Source organism: Rhineura floridana, chromosome 9 (assembly GCF_030035675.1).
Source record: "Rhineura floridana isolate rRhiFlo1 chromosome 9, rRhiFlo1.hap2, whole genome shotgun sequence".
Classification (NCBI taxonomy): domain Eukaryota; kingdom Metazoa; phylum Chordata; class Lepidosauria; order Squamata; family Rhineuridae; genus Rhineura; species Rhineura floridana.
In genome coordinates this window covers 7009866-7030933 of record NC_084488.1, presented here as the reverse complement: position 1 = coordinate 7030933, position 21068 = coordinate 7009866, and the positions used below count along the sequence as shown (strand labels likewise).

Below are 21068 nucleotides of genomic sequence, written 5' to 3'. Positions count from 1 at the left end.
TAGAGGGTTGGGGCAGAACAAGTAGCCTGCACACACATTGTGTATGCGTTGGGGGTACAGACAGACACACACCTCACTCACTCCCTCAGCAGCAGCACTGGCCTGGGGAGCAAACAGAAAGTCTCTCTTTATCTTTGCAAAAGTGACCCTTTTCCCTCTGGCATGGTGCCATTGTTGGAGGGACCAGGAAAGAGCACTTCTGTTTCTTAAGCCTCTCTACGACCGTCTAATAATGATACCATGCAAAATTGAGAAGGGGCCCTTTGGCAAAGCTCAAAAGGGGTATCCAAACTTAAAAAGATGACCAGAGGGAGGGGGAGATTCATGTCCTCATCATCACACTGGCCTGCCAAAGAGATCCAAACCTCTGTGCTGTCACCAGCATGCGGATGGAGCTCCACAACTCCACCTTCTGCTTGGCATTTTTTGAAAGTGTGCCACAGCAACCAAATCAGGAGGCTTTAGGGGTTGTCAGAAATTATTTGGGGACCAGATATAGCCTGTGGGTATTGAATTAGCCACCTCTACTTTCAGGGAAGTTCAAACCCAGAGTGGCAAGTGGCGGTAACGCAGCCGAAGCTCTGCTCACAGCCAGAGTTCGATTCCAACGGAAGGAGGAAGTCAAATCTCCGGTAAAAGGGGCCGAGGTCCACTCAGCCTTCCATCCATCCGTGGTCGGTAAAATAAGTACCCGGCATATGCTGGGGGGTAAAGAAAGGCCGGGGAAGGAACTGGCAATCCCACCCCATATATATGGTCTGCCTAGTAAACGTCGCAAGACGTCACCCTAAGAGTCGGAAACAACTTGCACTATAAGTGCAGGGACACCTTTACCTTTTTATTTCCTGAACAAATGAACCTCCTACAGATAGAACCTCTATTTTCTTAGCATTGAGTTCCAGTTTATTGTTGAATATATCTTTTAAAAATCAATTTGGGAGAGAGAATCCAAGGAAGGGAATCATGAGAAGTATCCATATGATTTTGGAAACTGTAGCAGGTTGAAACAGGCCATCTTCAGCAGCATCCTCAGATGCCCTCAATCTATTGCAAATCCCTCCCAGATGGTGGTCTGTTTAGTTAGCCACAACAGACAAAATGAATGATGGTGGAATCCTATAGAACTGCAAACAATATGAGGTGGCTGTTTTTTAAATGTCATCTTCAAAATAACTGTTGCAGAACAGTGTTGGAAGTACATCTTATTTGTCAGTGTACTTATTTTAGCTAGCAAATGTATTGCAGAATCCTGGGCCAAGTTCAGTCAGCCCTATGGCAGTGGGAAAATAACCAGGTTGGTGGCGGTGGGCAGGAAATCGTTTGTCTTCTCTTCAAAGTAAAACACTGGATCATATGAAGTCATTGTTTTTCCCCACCCCACCTTGCAGCTGCATTAATTCCTTCCAGTGCCAAGGTGAAACATGTTCCTAAGCCCCCCTTTTTACTATGTAAACTGCATTGATAACTTTTTGTTGAAATACGGTCTGTAAATATTCTATAAATAAAATGGAAGGCTTCAGGAGAGACTTGTGGGATACACATAGGTTTGAGCATTCAAGGCCTGAGGTACACGTACATAGAACAACAATTGCTCATGCCCAGAAAAGTTAGCATATCAAGGAGAAGGAATCTGTATTGCCATTCTCCTTCACATGCTAGCTTTTTGCCTGAAGAGGATTTTTGTATAGCAGTGTTCAACTCATGTGAGCCCTCACCTGAAGTCAGACGTGTACATTCCAAACATAAGTTTACTATATAAGGCCCCATCTGCACTATACATTTAAAGCATTATTTATATCACTTTAAACAGGCATGGTTTTCCCCAAAGAATCCTGGAAAGTATAGTTTGTGAAGGGTGCAGAGAGTTGTTTTGAGGCCCCTATTCCCCTCACAGAGTTGCAGTTCCTAGAGTGGTTAATCAATCCCTCTTCCCATGGAATTTTGGGAGTTGTAGGGGTTTTCTAACACTGCTCAGCACCCTTTACTTCCCAGGATTCTTTGGGGAAAGTCATGAGCTTCCATGAGAACTTGGCAAAATGTCTCAGGCTTGTCATATTCATACTCCACACTTTTTTAGATATTCACTTGGAGGATTTTAAATGTGTGAAGCACCAACCCTTGTCAAATTTTCAGTTAGAAGGGCAGAGGTTTCTGGATCGTCACTCAGGATGATGGGATGTCCCAAATTAAAAGAATTTGGACCGTTAGCAGGATTTAAGATCAACAATCAAAAAACAAAGATGTTGGTGAAAAATTTAACTTTAAGGGAACAGAAAGAGTTAATGGACAAGACAGATTTTACAATAGAGAAAAAGTTGAAATATTTAGGTATCATTATGACAAATAAAAATTCAAAGTTGTTTCATAATAATTATGAAAAATTATGGACAGAGATTAAGAAAGATCTGCTAAAATGGGATAAACTACAATTGTCATTAATGGGTAGAATATCTGTGATAAAAATGAATGTATTACCGAGAATGATGTTTTTGTTTCAAACAATACCTGTAATATCCTCTGATTTACCTTTTAAACAATGGCAAAAAGATATTTCTAAATTTGTATGGCAAGGGAAAAAACCAAGAGTTAAATTTAAATTACTACAAGACGCCAAAGAAAGAGGAGGACAGGGATTACCAAATCTGAGACTTTATTTTGCTGCCTGCTGTTTAGTCTGGATAAAGGAATGGATTTTATTGAGGAATAAAAGACTATTGGATTTGGAGGGCCATAACCTGAAGTGGGGATGGCATGCATATCTATGGTATGACAAAGTAAAAGTAAATGTAGACTTTAATAATCATTTTATAAGACGTCCTCTGTTGAAAATATGGAATAGATATAAACCAAGGTTCTATTCGAAAATACCATTATGTGTCTCAAGTCAAGAAGCGTTTTACAGAAGAGAAATGGCTGGAAAAGAGAAATGGTTAACTTATCAAGAACTATTAGAAAATGTACATGGAGAATATATAATGAAAGAGAGAGAACAACTGATAAAGGAAGGATATAGTTCTCAATGGTTTGCCTATTTACAATTGTTAGAAAGATATAAAATGGACAAGAAAATGTATGGGTTTGAAATAAGTAAATCTGATTTTGAAATAGGATTGTGTACAAATGATGAAAATACAATTGCAAAAATGTATAAACTCTTGCTGAAAATGGATATGGAAGAAGAACAAGTAAAAGAGTGTATGATAAAGTGGGCAAAAAAGTTTGGTTATAACATACAAATGGATCAATGGGAAAATATGTGGAAAAAAGGCTTGAGATTTACATTATGCTATAATCTTAAAGAAAATTTCTATAAAATGATGTATCGTTGGTACATGACTCCAGAAAAGTTGTCAAAAATGTATAGTAATGTTTCTAACGTTTGTTGGAAATGTAAACAACAAGAAGGATCATTTTATCATATGTGGTGGCTGTGTAAAAAGGCAAAATCATTTTGGGCACAGATAGGTAGGATGATGCAAAAAATTCTAAAGATAAATATTCAGTCAAAAACCAGAATTTTTTTTATTGGGTTTTATGGATAAACAAATAGAAAAGAAATATGGAAGAATAATATTATATATGATTACGGCAGCAAGATTATTATATGCACAAAAGTGGAAAATGGAATCAACACCAACAACGGAAGAATGGCTATTGAAATTAATGGACTTAGTAGAGATGGATAAATTGACATGCTTACTTAGAGAAAAATCGACAGATACATTTCTTAAGGAATGGAAGCCTCTCTTAGACTTTTTGTTGAAAGATCAAAATAAAATGATGATATTGGGATTTGACGATTAACTAAGATAGCCTATGGAGAAAAGTGATCCTGTATGTATATATTAAGGGACAGGTTTAATATATATTATATACTTATAGCTGATCTGCGACAAATCGGAAGTCAACTATTTTATTTTTTTTTCTTTTGTTGTATTGTTATGTTTTTGTTGTTTGACTTTGTTTTGTTTGTCTTTTGAAAAATTTGAATAAAAATTATTAAAAAAAAAAAAAAAGGATGATGGGATGTCCCATACTCCTGCCAATCTGAGGCAGGAAAGGGGGTTGTTTATCCCGGACCCCTGCCTTCACACGAATGAGCTGTTGTTTGAAGTGTCGAGTCCTTCCTGATAAGGTTGGATGTGCAATTTCAGATCTTTATGTAAGGATTACAGTTGTGAGAATGACTAAAAGTGTGTGTGCAAAATGCTCTAAACACACTAAAGAGTGTTATAGAAGTGTTATAGTATAGAAATGCTAGTCTACTTGTTACAACTGTTTTTTTTAAACTTTGTTAATAAAGTTTCATGTTCTCCTGGCCACTTTCCTCCTACAGTTCTTGCCCATGAGAATCTCAAGCATAGTGCAGCTTTATGTCTCTTTCCCTGCCCCTTCCACAGCTTATAATTGGTTAGAAGTGTTTTGGAATAAATCCTGTTTCAGTGGTGGCATCTGGGTTTGATAACCTTGGACTCCAGGGCAACAGGGGTTTGAAAAGCTTCTTTACTGATATCACCCATACCATATTCAAATGAAGACTTTGTATACCCTGAGAAGACATTGTATTTTAGCTCAACTGTTTACCTGTCACCCATTCATGTAAATCTCTTCTGGCAAAGGAATGATGTTCCAATTTTTTGTTGGTGCTTAGTGTCTATAGAGATTACTGCAAAGCCTTTGTTCTCTCTTCATATCACTTAGTTTGTGAATGATGTGTTGTGTTGCAAAGCAAAATTTTTTTATATAACCGATGGCCCAGATTCTTTTGAGCATTTCAGCACTGAACTTATATTTGGTTGTTAGCTCAGATAAAGTTGACTTTAGCACTTTTTTAAAGAGATATAACACAGGTACACACACACACACACCAAAGGGTTAATACTTCGCTATGAGCAATACAGTTGATCAGGCAGATGGCATCCTTGAATATACAAGCAGATTGGGAAAGCGACTGAGTAAAGAATTAACATAATTAGCCCTTCCAGTAAGCTTTGGAAGGTAAATCCCTTTTAACCTCTGTGATGAAACATGTGCTGTGTCAAAGCCTTGGATTATTAGTCATTCAAAACAGATCCTACATCTGCTCTGGCACAGAGTAGAAGCAATTTAGTTAATTAGTAAATACAGGAAAGCAGAGTCTTGTCCATGGCAAGTTATTCCAGGAGTCATGGTCATAGAAGAGATGGCGATCACGTAAAACTCTCAGTGCAGATCTTCAGCCCCCACCCTCAAGCTTGCAGCACAGTAGACATGAATGGGAGCTGCCCTAGAAACTGCACCTCTGAAGGAAAGGCATCTAGTTTTGTTGCATCCAAACACCCAAAAAGACTTGGGATTGTATTCAAAATGGAGTACAAAGTACAAATCTACACAGAAATGTGATAGGGATGTGAATCCATCAATCACTTTCAATGTGTCAAGAAAGGAAAATTAAATGCTAGAATAAGTCTAGCAAAACTCCAGAGATGCTCTGCTCCCTGAGTTCCACATTAGGTTAGTAGTTACTATTTCCTACTGCATCTTTGCCCACACTTTTCACAAGAAGAGGTGATGAGCTCAGAGGCTGGTACAGGTTGGCTGCATTCATAGATCATGACAGTGGTATCATTAACTGTACTTTCAAAAGCCTATTGATAGAAATTAAGCTGTAAACAAGTACACTTACTTTGCCAATAATGGATGGATGTTAAGATCCAATCTAAAGCTTACTTGCCTTGTTCAGATGTTCTATATTGAGCAATGGGTTTTTAGGATTTCTATTGTAAATTGGGAGTTTCTTCGTCTACAAAGACCTGCCTGTACGCAATTCTTTCTTTTGAGATTATTCTCTCTAAAATTTGGAAATGTTCTTACTTATTTTCAGATCTCATAAAAAAGCTAGCACAACAACCATTTGGAAGTATGCCGGGTGACTATCAAAAGGTAACTTTTTTACCTGTGCTAATGGCGGTTTGCATGCGAATGTGTGTTTGTGGAGTTGATTTTTAAAAAATATATGTTAAAGCACTATATGTTAACTTTGTTACATCTGCTTCTTGTTTATCTTACAAGAATTATGTTTTCAGATTTCAGTTTGGCAAAACTGCATGGTAAGGTTTCACTAATGTTTCCTTTCTGCTTAGCTTCCGTGTAATTCATAATCAAATATTTTCCAAAAAGATTTAGATTTCCAAAAGGGGGATTTTTTGATCATTGAAAGTGGAAATCCTTGCATAGGCTTGTCCCTTCAGTCCTTCCTTTTCCTTCTCCCTGATGTACTGGGCATCAGTGCTCTTGGGTTTGAAACTCAGAGAACCATGGAAGAATACCATTTGCCATAGTCTCCGGGCTTTGCACTATTCCAGATACAGAATGGGAGGAAGGGGACAAATCTCCCTTTTTGCCACTGGGAAGGGAAAGGGAAGACTGGATTCAGGAGGCTGGTGGGGAGGGCTTTTGGCCGTCTTAAGGACCAGTGGGGCTGGGTGGGGCATTTTCCTAAGCCAGACAATAGGATCAAACACAAAAACATTCACTGATAAAGAGAATGTTGGGAACACAACTTGTGCGGATAGTGTGTGTGAGGGAGAAGGAGATTGGCATTTTCCCAAACGCTTGGATTGGGAATATATATATATATATATATATATATATATATATATATAGTTAAGGAAAAACTCAGTAATTTCTGAGTTGAAGCCCCTATGTTGTGGTAGTGCGCTTGATTACAACATATGATACAGGCAATAGAATAATTGTTCCAGTTTATTATACTGTGTTTAAGCTCCTATAGAAGCGGTTTGCCTGCAGTTAAATTGGCAAGGGAGCGTAAAAAACTTAAAATATTCTGTTTACAGAAGTACAATGCAAGGGAAGGTTGGTGTAGCACAGAGACTCAGTTATCAATAAGTTGCGACTGCTGTGAACTCATTTGGTGGTCGTAGGCAGGCTGCTCCATCAGTTCCCTGTCTGCAAGATGGGAATAACAATACTGACTTACCTTAAAGGGTTGTGGGGATTACAAAAACGTAACATAAAGCACTTTGTGGTAGGGAAACTGTTGGACTACAACTCCCAGCAGCCTCAGCCCACATGGCCACCAGGTAGAGATGATGGGAGTTGTAATCCAGCAGTATATGCAGTGCCACAGATTCTGAACTCTGCTCTAAAAGTACTATGCAGGTGATTACTACACCATACAGATGCGTGCATCTAATACCTTTTCATTTTAAAACATGCCAGTAATGTTTTCCCCCTCTCGTTACACCATGTGTTTTCCCTCATTTCCTTTGATGAACAATTTGCAATGAGAATTGCTTACTGAGATGTAGAGAAGCAATTAGAAAGTTCTGTGTTCATCACAGGCCAACTCCGAAAACAGCAAGAAGCTCCTGGAACTCCCATTATACTTCAGTGATATACAGCAGTAATAGATAAGCAGTGCTTTTTAACTAGTGCTTTCTAAAGAGCAAAGATAGTTGCATATGAGAAAGCTGGTAAGAGAGACTTCTCCCCAGCACATTTGCGTTTCTGAGCACCAGAATTGGACACACAGGGAATTTGAGCACCTTTGAACACCTATGCAGTAATGATAATGTCTGGCCTATTGTTCATGCTTACAAAAGCTAAGACAATAGCTTTGAATCATCCATCGCTTTGACTCTTTTGAGTTGATTCAGTCTCTGTTAAACCTCTTTTATTGTGAAAAGTAACGTTTGATTGAAGCAAGACAAAAGGCTATGGCTAGGTTCCAGATGTAACGCTAAACCATGGTTTGGCGCTATGAAAACAAGCCTTCAGTGGACGCCCAGTTTCTGTTCCTCATCCCTCTACAGATCATCCCTCCAAATCATGCCCTTCAAGAGACCCTCCTGAATGCTCAAGCTTGAAGAGCACAATTGCAGTGCTCAGCTCTCCTCTCCTCACTATCCCTCCTATACCTCAATTCAGTTCATATTCTCCTTCCTCTTCTCTAGAGGAAACCTACTCACCAAGGGGAAGGGAATGGGCTTCACAGGTGACAGAGGGCCCCAAAGAAGATGGGGTAGGTGTGATGTGCCCTTCCTACTTCAGGCAAGTAAGCAGAAGATGCTGCCAGAGTCATGTAAAAGGAGGAGCCCACTAGTCCTATCACTATCATTTGGAGCCCTTTGGTACCTGCTACCACATCTTTTTTTTTTGGTGGGAGTTTTTTTTGGGGGGTAGGTGCAAACAGAATCAAGCTGGGGGGAGCTGCTCCCGTTGGACTTTTTCTGCCTCAGTTCTGCTCACAACAATTAAAGCAGCTACTTACATAGCTGAGCACACACACACACACACGCACACACGCACACACGCTTCAAATTTTCATTCTATCCCCTACTTAACATCTCTTCTCATGTAAGATGGTTACTTCCTTGTTTGAGGCAAAACAGTAGTTTGTTGTTTTGTTTAAATGCAGAATTATTTTTTGCACTTTGCCTTGTAAACTTGGTGTATGACCCTGGTTTGCTACAAACAAGGGATGGAAGGAGCCATCACATGTCAGGGGAGAAGGGGCAGGTCCACTGCTCCTTGAAGGCTTGCTCTTGTAATATGAAACCATGGTTTGGTATTATATCTGACCCAACACTCTGTGTCATGTCTGCATGACTGATCGCTATCGTAAACAATCCCAAACTGCTGCCTTTACTACTGCTGTTGTTAGTAGAGCTGTATTTTTGTGGAACATGTAGAGGCTCATTTGCAGGTAACATATCCATAAGTGCACAGCAGGGAAAAACAATTTCAATCTGTCCTTATGGGAGTAAAGTTTCCACTTTGTTCAAACATTGTAAATAAGACTTCCTAGGACTTAAAAGCAAAGGCTGATTCATGGCCTTTTTTTTTAGCTGCTTTGATTAAATACCACAGAGGACTCAATTCCCTAGATAAGGTGGTGCAGTTTTAAATTTGGTAAATAACAGTACAATCTTAACCATATCTACTCAGAAGTAAGTCCTGTTGAATTTAATGAGACTTATTCCCAGATAAGTAGGGCTAGGATTGCAACCTCAGTGTAATGTTCTCCAGGGTATAAAAAACCTCAACTACTTTTTTGATAGAAAATTTAGTCTGAACAGTAATAGAAATTAGTTGCATTACAGAGTTCAGGTTAAAGGAACTGGGAGAAGAAAGCAAGGGGTGCTGCAAATGGTCCTTTTTTCCTCTGGCAAGTCTTAACAGAATGAAGAACAAATTACACAAAGCAAACATTCAGTATGAATAAGCAAATGCCCTGAAAATCCTAAATCATTTAAGTGGACCAAATTTGCAAGACAGTTCTAACTCCAACGAATTGTGTGTCTGTAAATACTTGATTTTACGTTATTTTTACTTTGATGGCATCATAAACATTGTCCTTGGGTGGTTTATTTATTGCTCACCTGCCTTCTTTTTATGCATGCTGCCTCTGCATCATACACACTTTCCATCTGCCTTGACTTCCACAGCCAGAAAATGTTGTCCTGACTCTTCAGGTAAAGCTTATTGTTGTTTCTGATGTACACTTGGAAAACAGTCTTCACTAACTAGTAACTTCTTTTGATAATTCCTTCTAACAATTGTAGTTGGGTTATTTTCAGAATTATTGAGTTAGTTAATACACTTTGTTGTGGTTTTGAAAAGGAATTTGTTTAAACATTCCTATTTCCCTTTATCTAACAAAAATATTTTACTCTCCTTGTAACTGTAATTAGGTCACTGGTATAAATGACTGTGTGATGCAGTTGTTTGTATTTAGAGCTATTTTCATTGAGGAAATGGGATTTGAAGCAGATTCACTGAGAACAGAATTGTAGCATGATGAGATGTAGCTGGTGAGAAACTGGCTTGTAACAGGCACAGGAGGAGGATGTCCAGCAGCAATTCTCCCTCTGTGCTTGCAATAGGCTGGTATTCAGAAATGTATAAGGGCAGTAGGGGAGAAGCCAAGTAATGTAACCATCAATTAAATACTTTCCAAGTTAGAAAACTAAAGCAACTCACCCAATAGTCATGAGAGGCAAAGGACAAGGCAAAGTATCTAAATGCCTGTTTGTGTTTTGTGTTGAGTTGTATATGACTTTGCCTTGTTCGGAGCAGCAGTTCAGGACCTTAAGAACATATGTGTCCTGCTGGACAACACCAAAGGTTTGTCTAGTCCAAGTTCTTGTTTTAAGCTGAAGCCAGCCAGACGCTTCCCCAAAGTCTACAAGCAGCATATGAAGGCATCCGCTTTCTCTTGCCGTTTCTTGCTCAGCAGTGGGTTTTCAGGGGCATCCTGAATTTTATATGGCTGTCATGGCTGAGAGCCAACGATCAACTCATCCTCCATCAATTTGTCAAATCCCTTTTGAAAAGCTATCTTAGGCACGGCCATCGTCACATCCTCCATAAGTTAACTGTGTCGTGTGAAGTTTCTTCTTTTCTGTCCTTAAGATAAGGTTCTTGGGTGGCCCTGAGTTCTTCCCAGGCGTTTTTATTTGTGCAAGACGTGCACGCCAATGCTTTGCAAGGCATCCAGTTATCTTTCCTCATGATTGCATTTCTATTTGAAGGGATATTTCTGTTCCTAGTGCTTAAACTACAGAACTCTTGAGTTCCCATGAAAACTATTTTTTAACTTTTACTTAGATTCCCTTTACACACTGCTGAGCTGTACTAGCATGGCTCTTGTTGCCTCTACACTTGCTTTCATGCTGTTTCAGGTATTTGTAAAAGTGCTCATCCAGATGCCATATTTACATACCGCTCTAGCAATACGTCTCTAAAGGTATGTAAATGCCATCAGAATGAATGGTGCAGGTGGGTCCATTTTCACCTAGACTTGTGTGGGAGAAACTGCAGAGGCAAGAATACCCATATATACAAGCGTATGTAAAAGTATGTGTTGAACTTCATTGTCATCACTGTAAGTTCTGTGTGGAATGTCATAATATAGTCAAAAGCCAATCTGATGTGCAGCTCTGTTCTGTAGGCCTTTTTTAGAGCTTATTTGCCCTTAACATTTAGCTAATTAACTGCTCGGTTATATGCATTTGTGGGTGCTTCAGAGAAGACAGGCTTCAGGGAGGGAAGAAGGGAATGTTCCCAAGTACGAATTATTTATTGTTGTTGTTGTTATTTGATTTCTTAGTCGCTTGTTACTCAAAGGTCTCCCAGCAACTTACACCATTGTTAAAAATAAAAACTAAAATACATCATTCCACAAGAAGAAAAAAGTAAAACAACCACCCCCACCCCCATACAGATACAGGAAGCATTGGGAGCAGAAGGAAACCAGTCCCATGTCTTGCAGTGATCCTCGAAAGCCAGAAGTGTTGCTGACTTGGACCTCTAGTGGTCAGAGACGGAGCTGCACAGTGTAATAAATGAATAAATTAGGCATAATAAGAGAAATTATATTAACTTGCATAATTCATATGGGTTACAAGATTCAGCTTTTCTTTGGTGGAGAATACTCACAGCCTTTTATCAGTCAAGGAAATCGTCGTGAATGAGAAGTGTATATGTCCCCTGGTAGCCTTCCACATAGCCACAGTGAAGGATAGCTCTCTTTGAGAAGTGTTGGTTTAATGCATCAGTTTCCAAGCTGTTTTAGCCTTCACAGTAAGGTTTTAATAGCACCCCCTTCCCCAAGAAATGTGCATTACAACACGCAAGGTAACTTTCCAAAGTGTGTTTCTGAGCAACACCCATTTAGCCATTCTGCCTAAGAACAATTGTGTCTTTCCTCACTCAGATTAAAACTGGAAGCACAGTTCACCCTTGGACTAAAAATGCATTTTTTTCTCCCAGAACATTGGGCAAAAATCTTCCTTGTAACTCCAGGATAACTAGTTGATCTTTTTCTAGTGCACCACATTCCAGTTTGTCCAGTCACAGCTCAGGGATGGGATTGTGCTTTCTGAGCAATAGAGATGCTTCTGGAGTCTTCCTGCACCTTTCCTCTGTAGCGTGGGCTGCATCAGGGAATTCTTGTGCATCATTCATCCCCTGAGATGCCACTGTCCTTGAATTTTCCGAGAAAAGGGGTATCGGTACTGCCCAGTGCACCTCTACTTGGGCACAGAGTGATGGGATCCAACAGGATGGCTTAATTATTCAAGGCACTCTTCAGCCCCTCTCACAATACAATAATTTTCATCCAGTGCATACTCTCGGGTTTTAAGTTTGGCTTTTGAAACTACCCCTGTTATGTCAATCTCAGTTATAATATATCTGTTCTTGCTGTTGTTTCTGTCCGCATTGCAGGCAGTTTACTATGAGATCGGTTTTGTAGTCTCTGCTGCTCTGGGAATACTGTTTGTTCTGTTGCTGCCTTTAGTGGGGCTTTGCTTCTGCATGTGTCGTTGCTGTGACAACTGTGGTGGGGAAATGCACCAAAGACAGAAGAAAAATGCTGACTGTCAGAGGGGCTGCTTTGCTACACTTCTTTTCGTTGTTGCTTTAATAATCAGGCAAGTATAGCCAAGTTGGGCACAGTATAATTTATTCTTTGCCATATAAAGCAAGGTGGTTTAAGTCTGGTTTATTATTTATGAGACTAGAAACAATGTGCCCAAGTTTAAGAGAGGGAAAAGTTACTCATTATAATAGAGCCACTTTATGTGATGTCCAGGTTCCTTGCATGATTATACTGAAAGACCTAGAGCCAAGCTCCGTGATCAGTAGCCCCATGAGATGTATTTACTTGTCAGAATTTACCACTTCAGACAGACAGCTGAGAATACTGAATATTTTAATATATTTCCACTCTGCAGTTATAAAGCTAGCATGTCCCAGGACACGGTCTGAAGGCACATGAGGCCACCACCTTACTGAAGCTAAGCAGGCCTGGGTCTGATCAGTGTCTGGCTGAGAGACTGTCTGAGAATCACCTGTATTGTATGCCACCTTGGTTTCTATGATGAAAGAAAGGCAGGATACAAATATAAAATAAAGAAAGAAATGTCAAGAAAAAAGTTCTCGCATGGCTAACTTTGCGTATGCAGGATTTGTATGTGAGGAAATGGTAATATATTCAGTGTAAAGCCTTCAGCGGTACAGTCCAACAGAAGGTAACATCATGTGAGGCTGCTGATCATATAGCTTGTCTCTAAGGCTGTTGTTCTGGGATTGAGTGCACAAGGTTTTTATTGTTTTTTCTAGAAATTGTCTGTGCTAGCTTTTTCTCACCAAAAATCAATGCACCAATTTTAATTTTGTATGTCATACCTTTCATGGATAAAGTGGAGCTTCCATTTTTAGCTTGAATTTTTCTGTTTTGCTGTTGAGGATGGGCAAAGCAATGGCCTCTTCATGACTGTTCTGTGTTCTTTTACATGATACAAAAGTTTCCTAGTTAAGGAAACTCAGCCTACTTTAACAATATATAGTGCTTTGTGATTAATGGTGATGATGGAAGATTCCAGAATTAAATGTTGGTTTGAACTTGCAGTCACCTAGGGCAGGGGTGGGCAGAAAGTAGACTGTGGTCAACTGGTGACACACAGGCCATTTTCTGTTGGGCCACCTAGCATCCTTCTCAGTCAGTACTAGACTCAATTGTGTTGAACCAAACTATTTATGGATTTGGGGGGTAATGACCTTGGCTCATTTCTTAGCTAATCTAATAGGACTGTCTCTTATTGGATTGAGTGGCTGTGCTCATTTTCTCTGATAAACACAAATGATTTCCAATGACCTCTGTGGGTAAGAGTCAAGGGCTGCAGTCAGGAACACCTCTAAAATGGCCTCTGTCCTGGACATTTTGCTCACTAACCTTTTGGGGACAGATGTCAGGATTTATACACATACATGCATATAGTCCTCAACACTGTGTGCAGTTTTAGCTCCATGCTTTCACTTTAAAGAAGCAAGTGGTTCCCGTTAACTTGTATGGAAGAGAATAAAGGGTACAGTTGTCATTGCACAGACTTTGGGGGGGGTGCATGCATGCACACGCAAACACTGTTCTAGTCAGAGCCTTTGACTTCTGCTGGAAGGGAACCAAACACTTGAACATTAAGCAGGCATATCTATAAGTCTTCCATTCTCCATTTGTGAGGGCAATTCTTGCAAGGAAATAGGCTTCTGAAGATGGATTTCTTTCTGAATAATGTACTTCCTGTGTTACACATTGCTGAGTTGAGGCAGAGGCAGGCTCTCGGTCTTTCCCCCGCAAGAAATTGGCATTTGAATAGCCACTCCACTGCACATGCATATTTAAACATTTTATGTCCCTTGAGGTAATCTTGTATTTGAATGCGAGTACATCTGACTTCTCAAAAGAGTATTTAAATAGTACACCATCTTAATTTTTTGGAAGACAAGGTCTCTGGTAGTCACTAAACAAGAAGGAGAACTAGGCTTAATAGTCTTCACAGATGTGATCTCGGGGTGACTGTGTTTTGTTCTTTAGAGAACTATTTTTCTACTCTGTTGGAGAGGCTTAAAATGAAAAATTATCGAATTAGAAGTTTTGCAAAAATACCTCCATGGTACATTGAGCCTTTTTAACTGAAACAATAGCCTCCAGTAAATAAAGTTGTTACTATAATCCTAGCCATGTAAATTGGAAATACACTTTTCATTTGGGTGTCCATTGTGAAATGTGTTCCTTTTTACAAGCAGCCCAAACCCCTCCAGTACAGACAGCAATACTGGAAAGCATTGTACATGTTAGGGAAACTGATTTTCCAGAATATCTCCAGTTCCTTTTCGCATCTATGCCCAAGTGCCAAAGACAGCTTGAGACCGTGGCATCCATAGAATGTAGTCCCACGTAAGACTCTCTGCAATATCATACCGAGGTCCATCCATTCCACCATCTTTTCTAACATTCAGAAGCCAGTGAGGAGGATAGGAATGCAACAATCCTCTCCACTGCTTGCCACTCCAGTAAGTAATATTCAGAGATGCACTGCTTCTGAATATGGAGGTTCCATGAAACACTGTGGGGCAGGTTTTAAGCCACCAAGGCCAATTGGAAATCTTTTTTTTTAAACTTCCTAGGCTTATCAATGGGCTTTAGTCCAAGGCAAGTGTTTTGTCAAACTCCATATATGTAAGAGTGGCCATGAAAGCACACAGTCACACCAAGGTTCTCTCTAGGTGCTTCTTCCACTTGTAATTCTGGAGCAGACTTGTAAAAGAGCTGTCTCCATCCTCACCATGCCATGCAATGCGAGAAGGAGAGGAAAACTTGAAGAGGAAATGTTGTGATGAAGAATGGGTTGAGTTGGTCCAAAGGCACACATTTCTCTGCTATTCCATATCTTGAGGGCTTACAAAGAAATTACTAACCAGGATTTGTGGGCTGCTGCAAGGCCATGTTTTAAATCCTCAAATCCTCTTTTATCTTAAAGAAAAAAAAATCTTATTCTTAAGAGGCAATAGTTTAATACCACCGTCTAATTTTGTTGCGGTTGGGCAAGGAATAATAATTGTTTATGTATACATTTTAAGCTAAGATTTCCATTTGAATAACTAGTGCATGTCCAGATTGTATTACAGTATGTCTTGGAAAACAATTTAGGAAAGCCTTGTTAAAGAAACACTGATATATGGATATTGAACCAATGCTATGAATAGGTCAACACAAATCCATTGAGAAGTAGCAGGTCATGATGACTGAGCACAGTGAGAGTGGTTCTGAAAATTCTGTCAACCCCCCAGTTGTCTTGCCAACACCTACTTGCTAGTCTTTTGCCTATGCATTCTTGGGAATCAGAAATATATAGGTATGTCTGATGAGCTGAAGTTAAAACTATTACTTGATATTCCTCAATGGTTAAATAATTGGCATTCATGCTAAGTTGACATAGCGCTTTCCCAGTTACTTCTCTCACACAACTTAATGATTAACTATGGATTGTGACTTGAAGTTCAAGAAGGCATTTTCAAGTTCAGCATCGGGCACTGTTCTTTGTGCAGATGTTATACTCTGGTTTAAAAATCAGATCAAGATCTTTTTGACACAGAAAAGTAAAATCTTCCCTTTCCCTCCCTTTTGTACATAGTACTGGTGTGGTTTTCGCTTATGCTGCTAACCAGCACCTCACAAGTCAAGTCAGAGGAGCAAAGAAACTGGTGAACAGTAATTTCAAAGACCTGAGGACTTTGCTGAATGATACACCTGGGGTAAAGTGATACTTTTTTGGTCATCGTAGTTAAGAGAGAAAGTAGGCACAGCAGTGAGGCACTTAACAAAATGGCAGAATTCATTCTTTGTGCCAAACAATGGCTTGTGCTACCATAGGGTAGAACACAAGTCATAGTGAGTTGGGCTGCAGATAACGCTAAGCCAAACAGTGGCATGTTGTGCGCATGTGGGCTCCCAGAAAGGAGATCTGGCTGCTTTGCTTCTCTAGTCCTGCTGCTGCTGCACTGCTGCGAGCTAAGCTGTGTTTTACTTACTGTGCCATCTGAGCCTGGGTTCAGCATTTGTCTCACTCTAAACAAGCTGCAAACTGTAAACCCACAAACAAACCTTGGTTAGAGTTTGTGAAAGGGCCTGTGGGGTTACATGCCCTAGCTTCGCCCTCTTGATGTTGCTGCGTGCACTACATCTCTCCAAAGCCGGTACATGATTAGCTGAGTCTGAAAGGGACCGCGTTCACTGTGTGAAGAGTTTCCAACACAAGGGTGAAACCTGGCCAGTCTTATGTTTGGTGAAGGTGACGCACACACAGCATCATCCATGGGCTGAACTTGCCCAGCACATTCCACTGGCAGCTTTGTCAGCAAATACCCTATGCACAAAGAATTGCATGCCCGTGACAACTGGAAACCCAATACTTTTTGTTTAGTGGTGGTTCAAGTATGTTGAAAATAACTATACAGATAATCGAAGCTTACTGCATAAAGTCGTTATTCTTGAATATGTTGTAGGTTGCAGGACGTATTTACAAGATTATGCAGGCTACTGTATTGGACAACATTTTGTAAAAAGCCAAAACTACAGTTCTGCTTAATTACTCCCCAACCCCAATAGTTTTTGCAAGAGTAATTCTATCATGTGATAGATACTGTGCTTAGTCCAATAAGCATTCTAAAGGCTTCTAAAAAAATTTCCTTGTAGTAATTCTGAAATGATACATGATTTGTATCTGGGAAACTTGGATTCAAATTTCCACTCAAATTCTCACAGCCTAACCTACCTCACATTATGAAAATAAAATGGTGTTATGCAGTTGCCTCTCTTTCCCAAGCAATGAGACATTTCAGCAATTACGGGTTCTAGTTTCAGGTAGATAAGAGAGCACTGAAGTCTTATAGCATCTTTTAAAATCATATTTCTTCTGTCAACCAACAGATAAAACAAATATACTTCAGCAGACAGTGCAGCTCTAGCACAACATCTGGTCCTCAAAGAGAGCAACTGCACTCTAAGGATGCTTCAGCTAGCTTTATTTCTCCCTGATTCTCTCCCAGCTCAAACTACCAAAGAGTTTCTTTGCCCCTTCCCCAGTGAAATGCCACTTTCTCTATAATCTAATGGATAGTGCATTCCAAAAGTGGAAGGTGCATTCCAAAAGCAGAGTTATCAGCATAACATCTCCAGTCCTTAGCTCCCTTTGAAGAACCGAATCACCCTGCACTATTAACTTACCACCAACTTAACAGCCACCCTTTGCTCCTTGAAGAAATGGTGGGTTGTAAATCAAATAACTAGTAAAGGTTGTCCCAGAAACTATAAGATTTCCAGTAAAGCCAACAAGTTTTCTTTCAGTGGAGAAGGTGGTGCCAGAGTGGGTTATTTTTTCATTTGCTTCAGTGGTAGGACTATGTTAATGAGTTTCGTATAACTGAATGGTATTCCCCTCCAGTACCATCTTAATGAGACCTATCTTCCAGGTTGGTCCAAAACCACTATAAGCTATGCCCCCCTAGCCTCATCTTAGCTAAGCAGCACAGAAAGAATAAATGGTATTGAAATCCACTGAGAGGTCCAGTAGAATCGACAGGGATATAGATAATTTACCAGGGTAATCAAGGCTGTCAGATTAGTATAACTGAAGTTTGACTGCTACCACACGTTAAAGAGCACCTTGTTCCAAAATGGCATTGAATGTAATAAGCTTGCTCCTTAAATGTATTGTTATATTTATCTGCATGTTTAAAAAATATATTTTTTAAATTTTGTAGCAAATCGACTATTTGGTGAGTCAGTATAACACTACCAAGAAGAAAGCACTTTCTGATCTTAATAGTAAGTGTATTCCACAGGTTTTTAATCACGTACCTAAAACTTGCTTTAGGCAAACCACTGTTCTCTCAGCCTCAGCCCCCTGCTCCCAATTGGAAACAACCGCTGGCTTATCTTACACCTGGAATGCACAATATGAATTCTAAGTGCAAATAATAATAACCATAACAATCTTTAAGTGTCAAATAGCAGGTTTATGTGTTACAAAATGAAGCTTGGTTATCGAAATCTGAAATTAACGTTATCCAATTACAACTGCAAGTTTAACACCAGGAAAGACTCTTTGGGTGATATCCAGGAACTCATACTCGGAGCAAACCCACTGAAACCCTGTTGGACTTAAAGTTGCTTGAGTCTGTTGATTTCAGTGGGTCTACTCTGAGCATGACTAACATTGGCTATCATCCTTTATGATGAATCTTAATTAGCATTGCTTTTCAGCCATGGTCAGTTTTAATTAGAAAAGGAAATTCTTCTCTGCTTTTCAAAGCAGGGATTCTCCAAGTGGGCCTTCCCAAGGGAATTGCCTAACACACCATGGAAAGCATCTTTGAGCTTGCTATTTGCGTGCATGCATGGATATTTTTCATGTGGAATAAAAAGCAGAAGAGAACTATTAGCCTCTGTACTTGTTATTATGTGACTTGCAATCAGTAATAAAAAAAAAGAAAATACGATACCACCATAAAAACAATAAAATCACTAGGATAAAAGCAGCAAAAATGGCTTGAAATCAATATAAAAATAGAAAAAAACATTAAAAGCACAAGACAATGGGACTTAACTCTGCCTGGTGCCAGGTAAACATGTTAGGGAGTGAGTGCCATAGTTTGGATGACATGACACCATAGAAAAGACCCTCATATTTTGCATCCACATTGCAGAATAAAATAGGAGAACCATCGGTATGCCATCACTAGCTTCAGAGGAACAGTAGGTTGCAATGAAAAATTGTCCTTTCCGTGTTATGTATGAAAGCACCTTTACTCTAGAGAGAAACCATGAATAATCTTCAAGTTTAGCAAAGTAACTTTGGCAGTTCAGTTGCTCATGGTGACTCTGTTTCAAGATCATGAAGATTAAAAGGGAAAATGAAAGACAAATTTGAAAACACCTCCTCTCCGCCCGCCCCCCCCCCGCAGATACAATGCAAGATGGAAGGACATGTCTTTCATACAGTATTTACCTCATTGCAAATTGGGGACAGTTTAGCAACTTCATTTTCCTCTTTAGGGAAAAATGCCATTATTTGGAGAACCACAGTTCTAGGTGGGTCATTCAGGAAGTACTTGCTTTCTCTTCAGAAGAGGAGAAATAAATGCTTTTCAACGATTTCTCAGGTATGAGAGAAGTACTGTGGCATCCAATACAAAACTATCTGTCACTCCTGTCATGAACCTGTCATAAACCTGACTCGGTTCAGTCCCAGAACTCAGTCCCCAAACCCAGGGCAATTGATCATGGTAAGGCACAACCCATACCTCCCTTACCAGGGCCGAGTAACTAACAACAACTGTGCAAGGTAGGTAGACTGCCACCACCCCTTAAACTAGTCAACCACTCTGGGGCAAGGGGAAACCCAAAGTACCAGTAGACAAGAGCCAAAGTTACACTCCTTGTCTTGGAACCTTAGGCAAATAACCAAATATATGGTAGTCCATGGACAAATGGCCAAGATTCAGAGCCACACTCCCCCTGAAATGAGCACACCCTGGTAAATAAGAAGTAGCTTTATTAAATAAAATATAACTGTACAAAAATAGCAAATTGGTTCCTTAAAACCCATACCCATAGGGCAAGGTAAAATACAGAGATTTACAGTCACAAAACAATAAATCTAGCCTATTCTGTACTTACAAAGAGGTGACTGTTGTATAGCTTCATGGTTCCACATCTCCCTAGAGATGCATAGCCTGGATAGCAGATGGAAAACAGAACCACACACAGGTAACACCAATAGATATGATGGAACCCAGGGGAACAAAGGCTAAACTTTGAATCCTCTACTTATGGGAAAGATCCTAGCAACAGGCAAGAATTAATTAGCCAGTCGGGGCTTTCACATGATACAGTGCTCTCTGAAGTTTTCACACCTAACTGGCACATACTCCTCAAACCTTCCCAGGCCTGTGGCCTTGATGGTACCAGTCTCTACTGATAAGCAGGTGTTCTTCTTTGGGCCTAATTAACTAGCTTCAGCTGTGAAATGAAACTGCAAAGTCAGAGGCCCCATTTCAGACAAGATGAAATCCCCACAATTCTTTGCCACAGAGCCATTTTAGATTCCTTGCTTCTAAGCCATTTTAAAAATCAGATGTTCTTGACAACTCCCAAATATTGTCATACTTATAAATAGTACTGAAGTGTTTAAATTATGTGCAATCAAATTATGGTGAACTTAATGCTTCCCATTTCTGTTCTTAAAATATGCTACAAAAGACACCATCTCCATACAGAGTTAAAATGGGTGGATTTTGTTTAATATTAAAATTAGACATTTGTCATTCCTTATTGCTTTGAAGGCATTAAAACAGCAACAAACAATCTAGAATTTAATCATCTAAACAAGGAGTTCGGGTTTTGTTGCATGCTGTGTCGATAACATTTGAAGTATGCATGACTGTATTAAGCAGACTTGTGGATTAGATTATTTCCCCATCTTCTTTTCTAACAGATGTTGGGCCACTGCTTGGCAACAGAGTCCAAGAGCAGCTGGGAAAGGAAGTGCGACCTGCACTTGATGGAGCCCTAACCATGGCAGGAGGTAATGGGGCCACTGTTACTTCTAGCCCTCTTGTCCACTTCATGGATGCTAATGTAATATGGCAGGGATCCAAAGAACTGGACAACTAGTTTCACACTCCTAAGGGCCACTCTAGGTTCCCAAGTTTCTTAAATG

At 39.8% G+C, this 21068-nt stretch overlaps 1 protein-coding gene across 12 annotated transcripts in view; it reads left to right on the top strand.

The window, feature by feature from the left end:
* The window catches only part of PROM1 (prominin 1), a 159094-nt gene that overhangs the window by 37815 nt on the left and 100211 nt on the right, over positions 1 to 21068 (top strand). For 10 of the 12 annotated variants that reach the window (XM_061585455.1, XM_061585457.1, XM_061585458.1 and 7 more), the window contains exons 4-9: positions 5864 to 5922; positions 9450 to 9476; positions 12232 to 12437; positions 15981 to 16101; positions 18109 to 18172; positions 20844 to 20933. In XM_061585455.1, coding sequence (XP_061441439.1) covers positions 5864 to 5922; positions 9450 to 9476; positions 12232 to 12437; positions 15981 to 16101; positions 18109 to 18172; positions 20844 to 20933 — 567 coding nt within the window. The remainder of the gene's footprint in view (positions 1 to 5863; positions 5923 to 9449; positions 9477 to 12231; positions 12438 to 15980; positions 16102 to 18108; positions 18173 to 20843; positions 20934 to 21068) is intronic. The other 2 variants (XM_061585456.1, XM_061585452.1) reach the window with 1 other exon arrangement.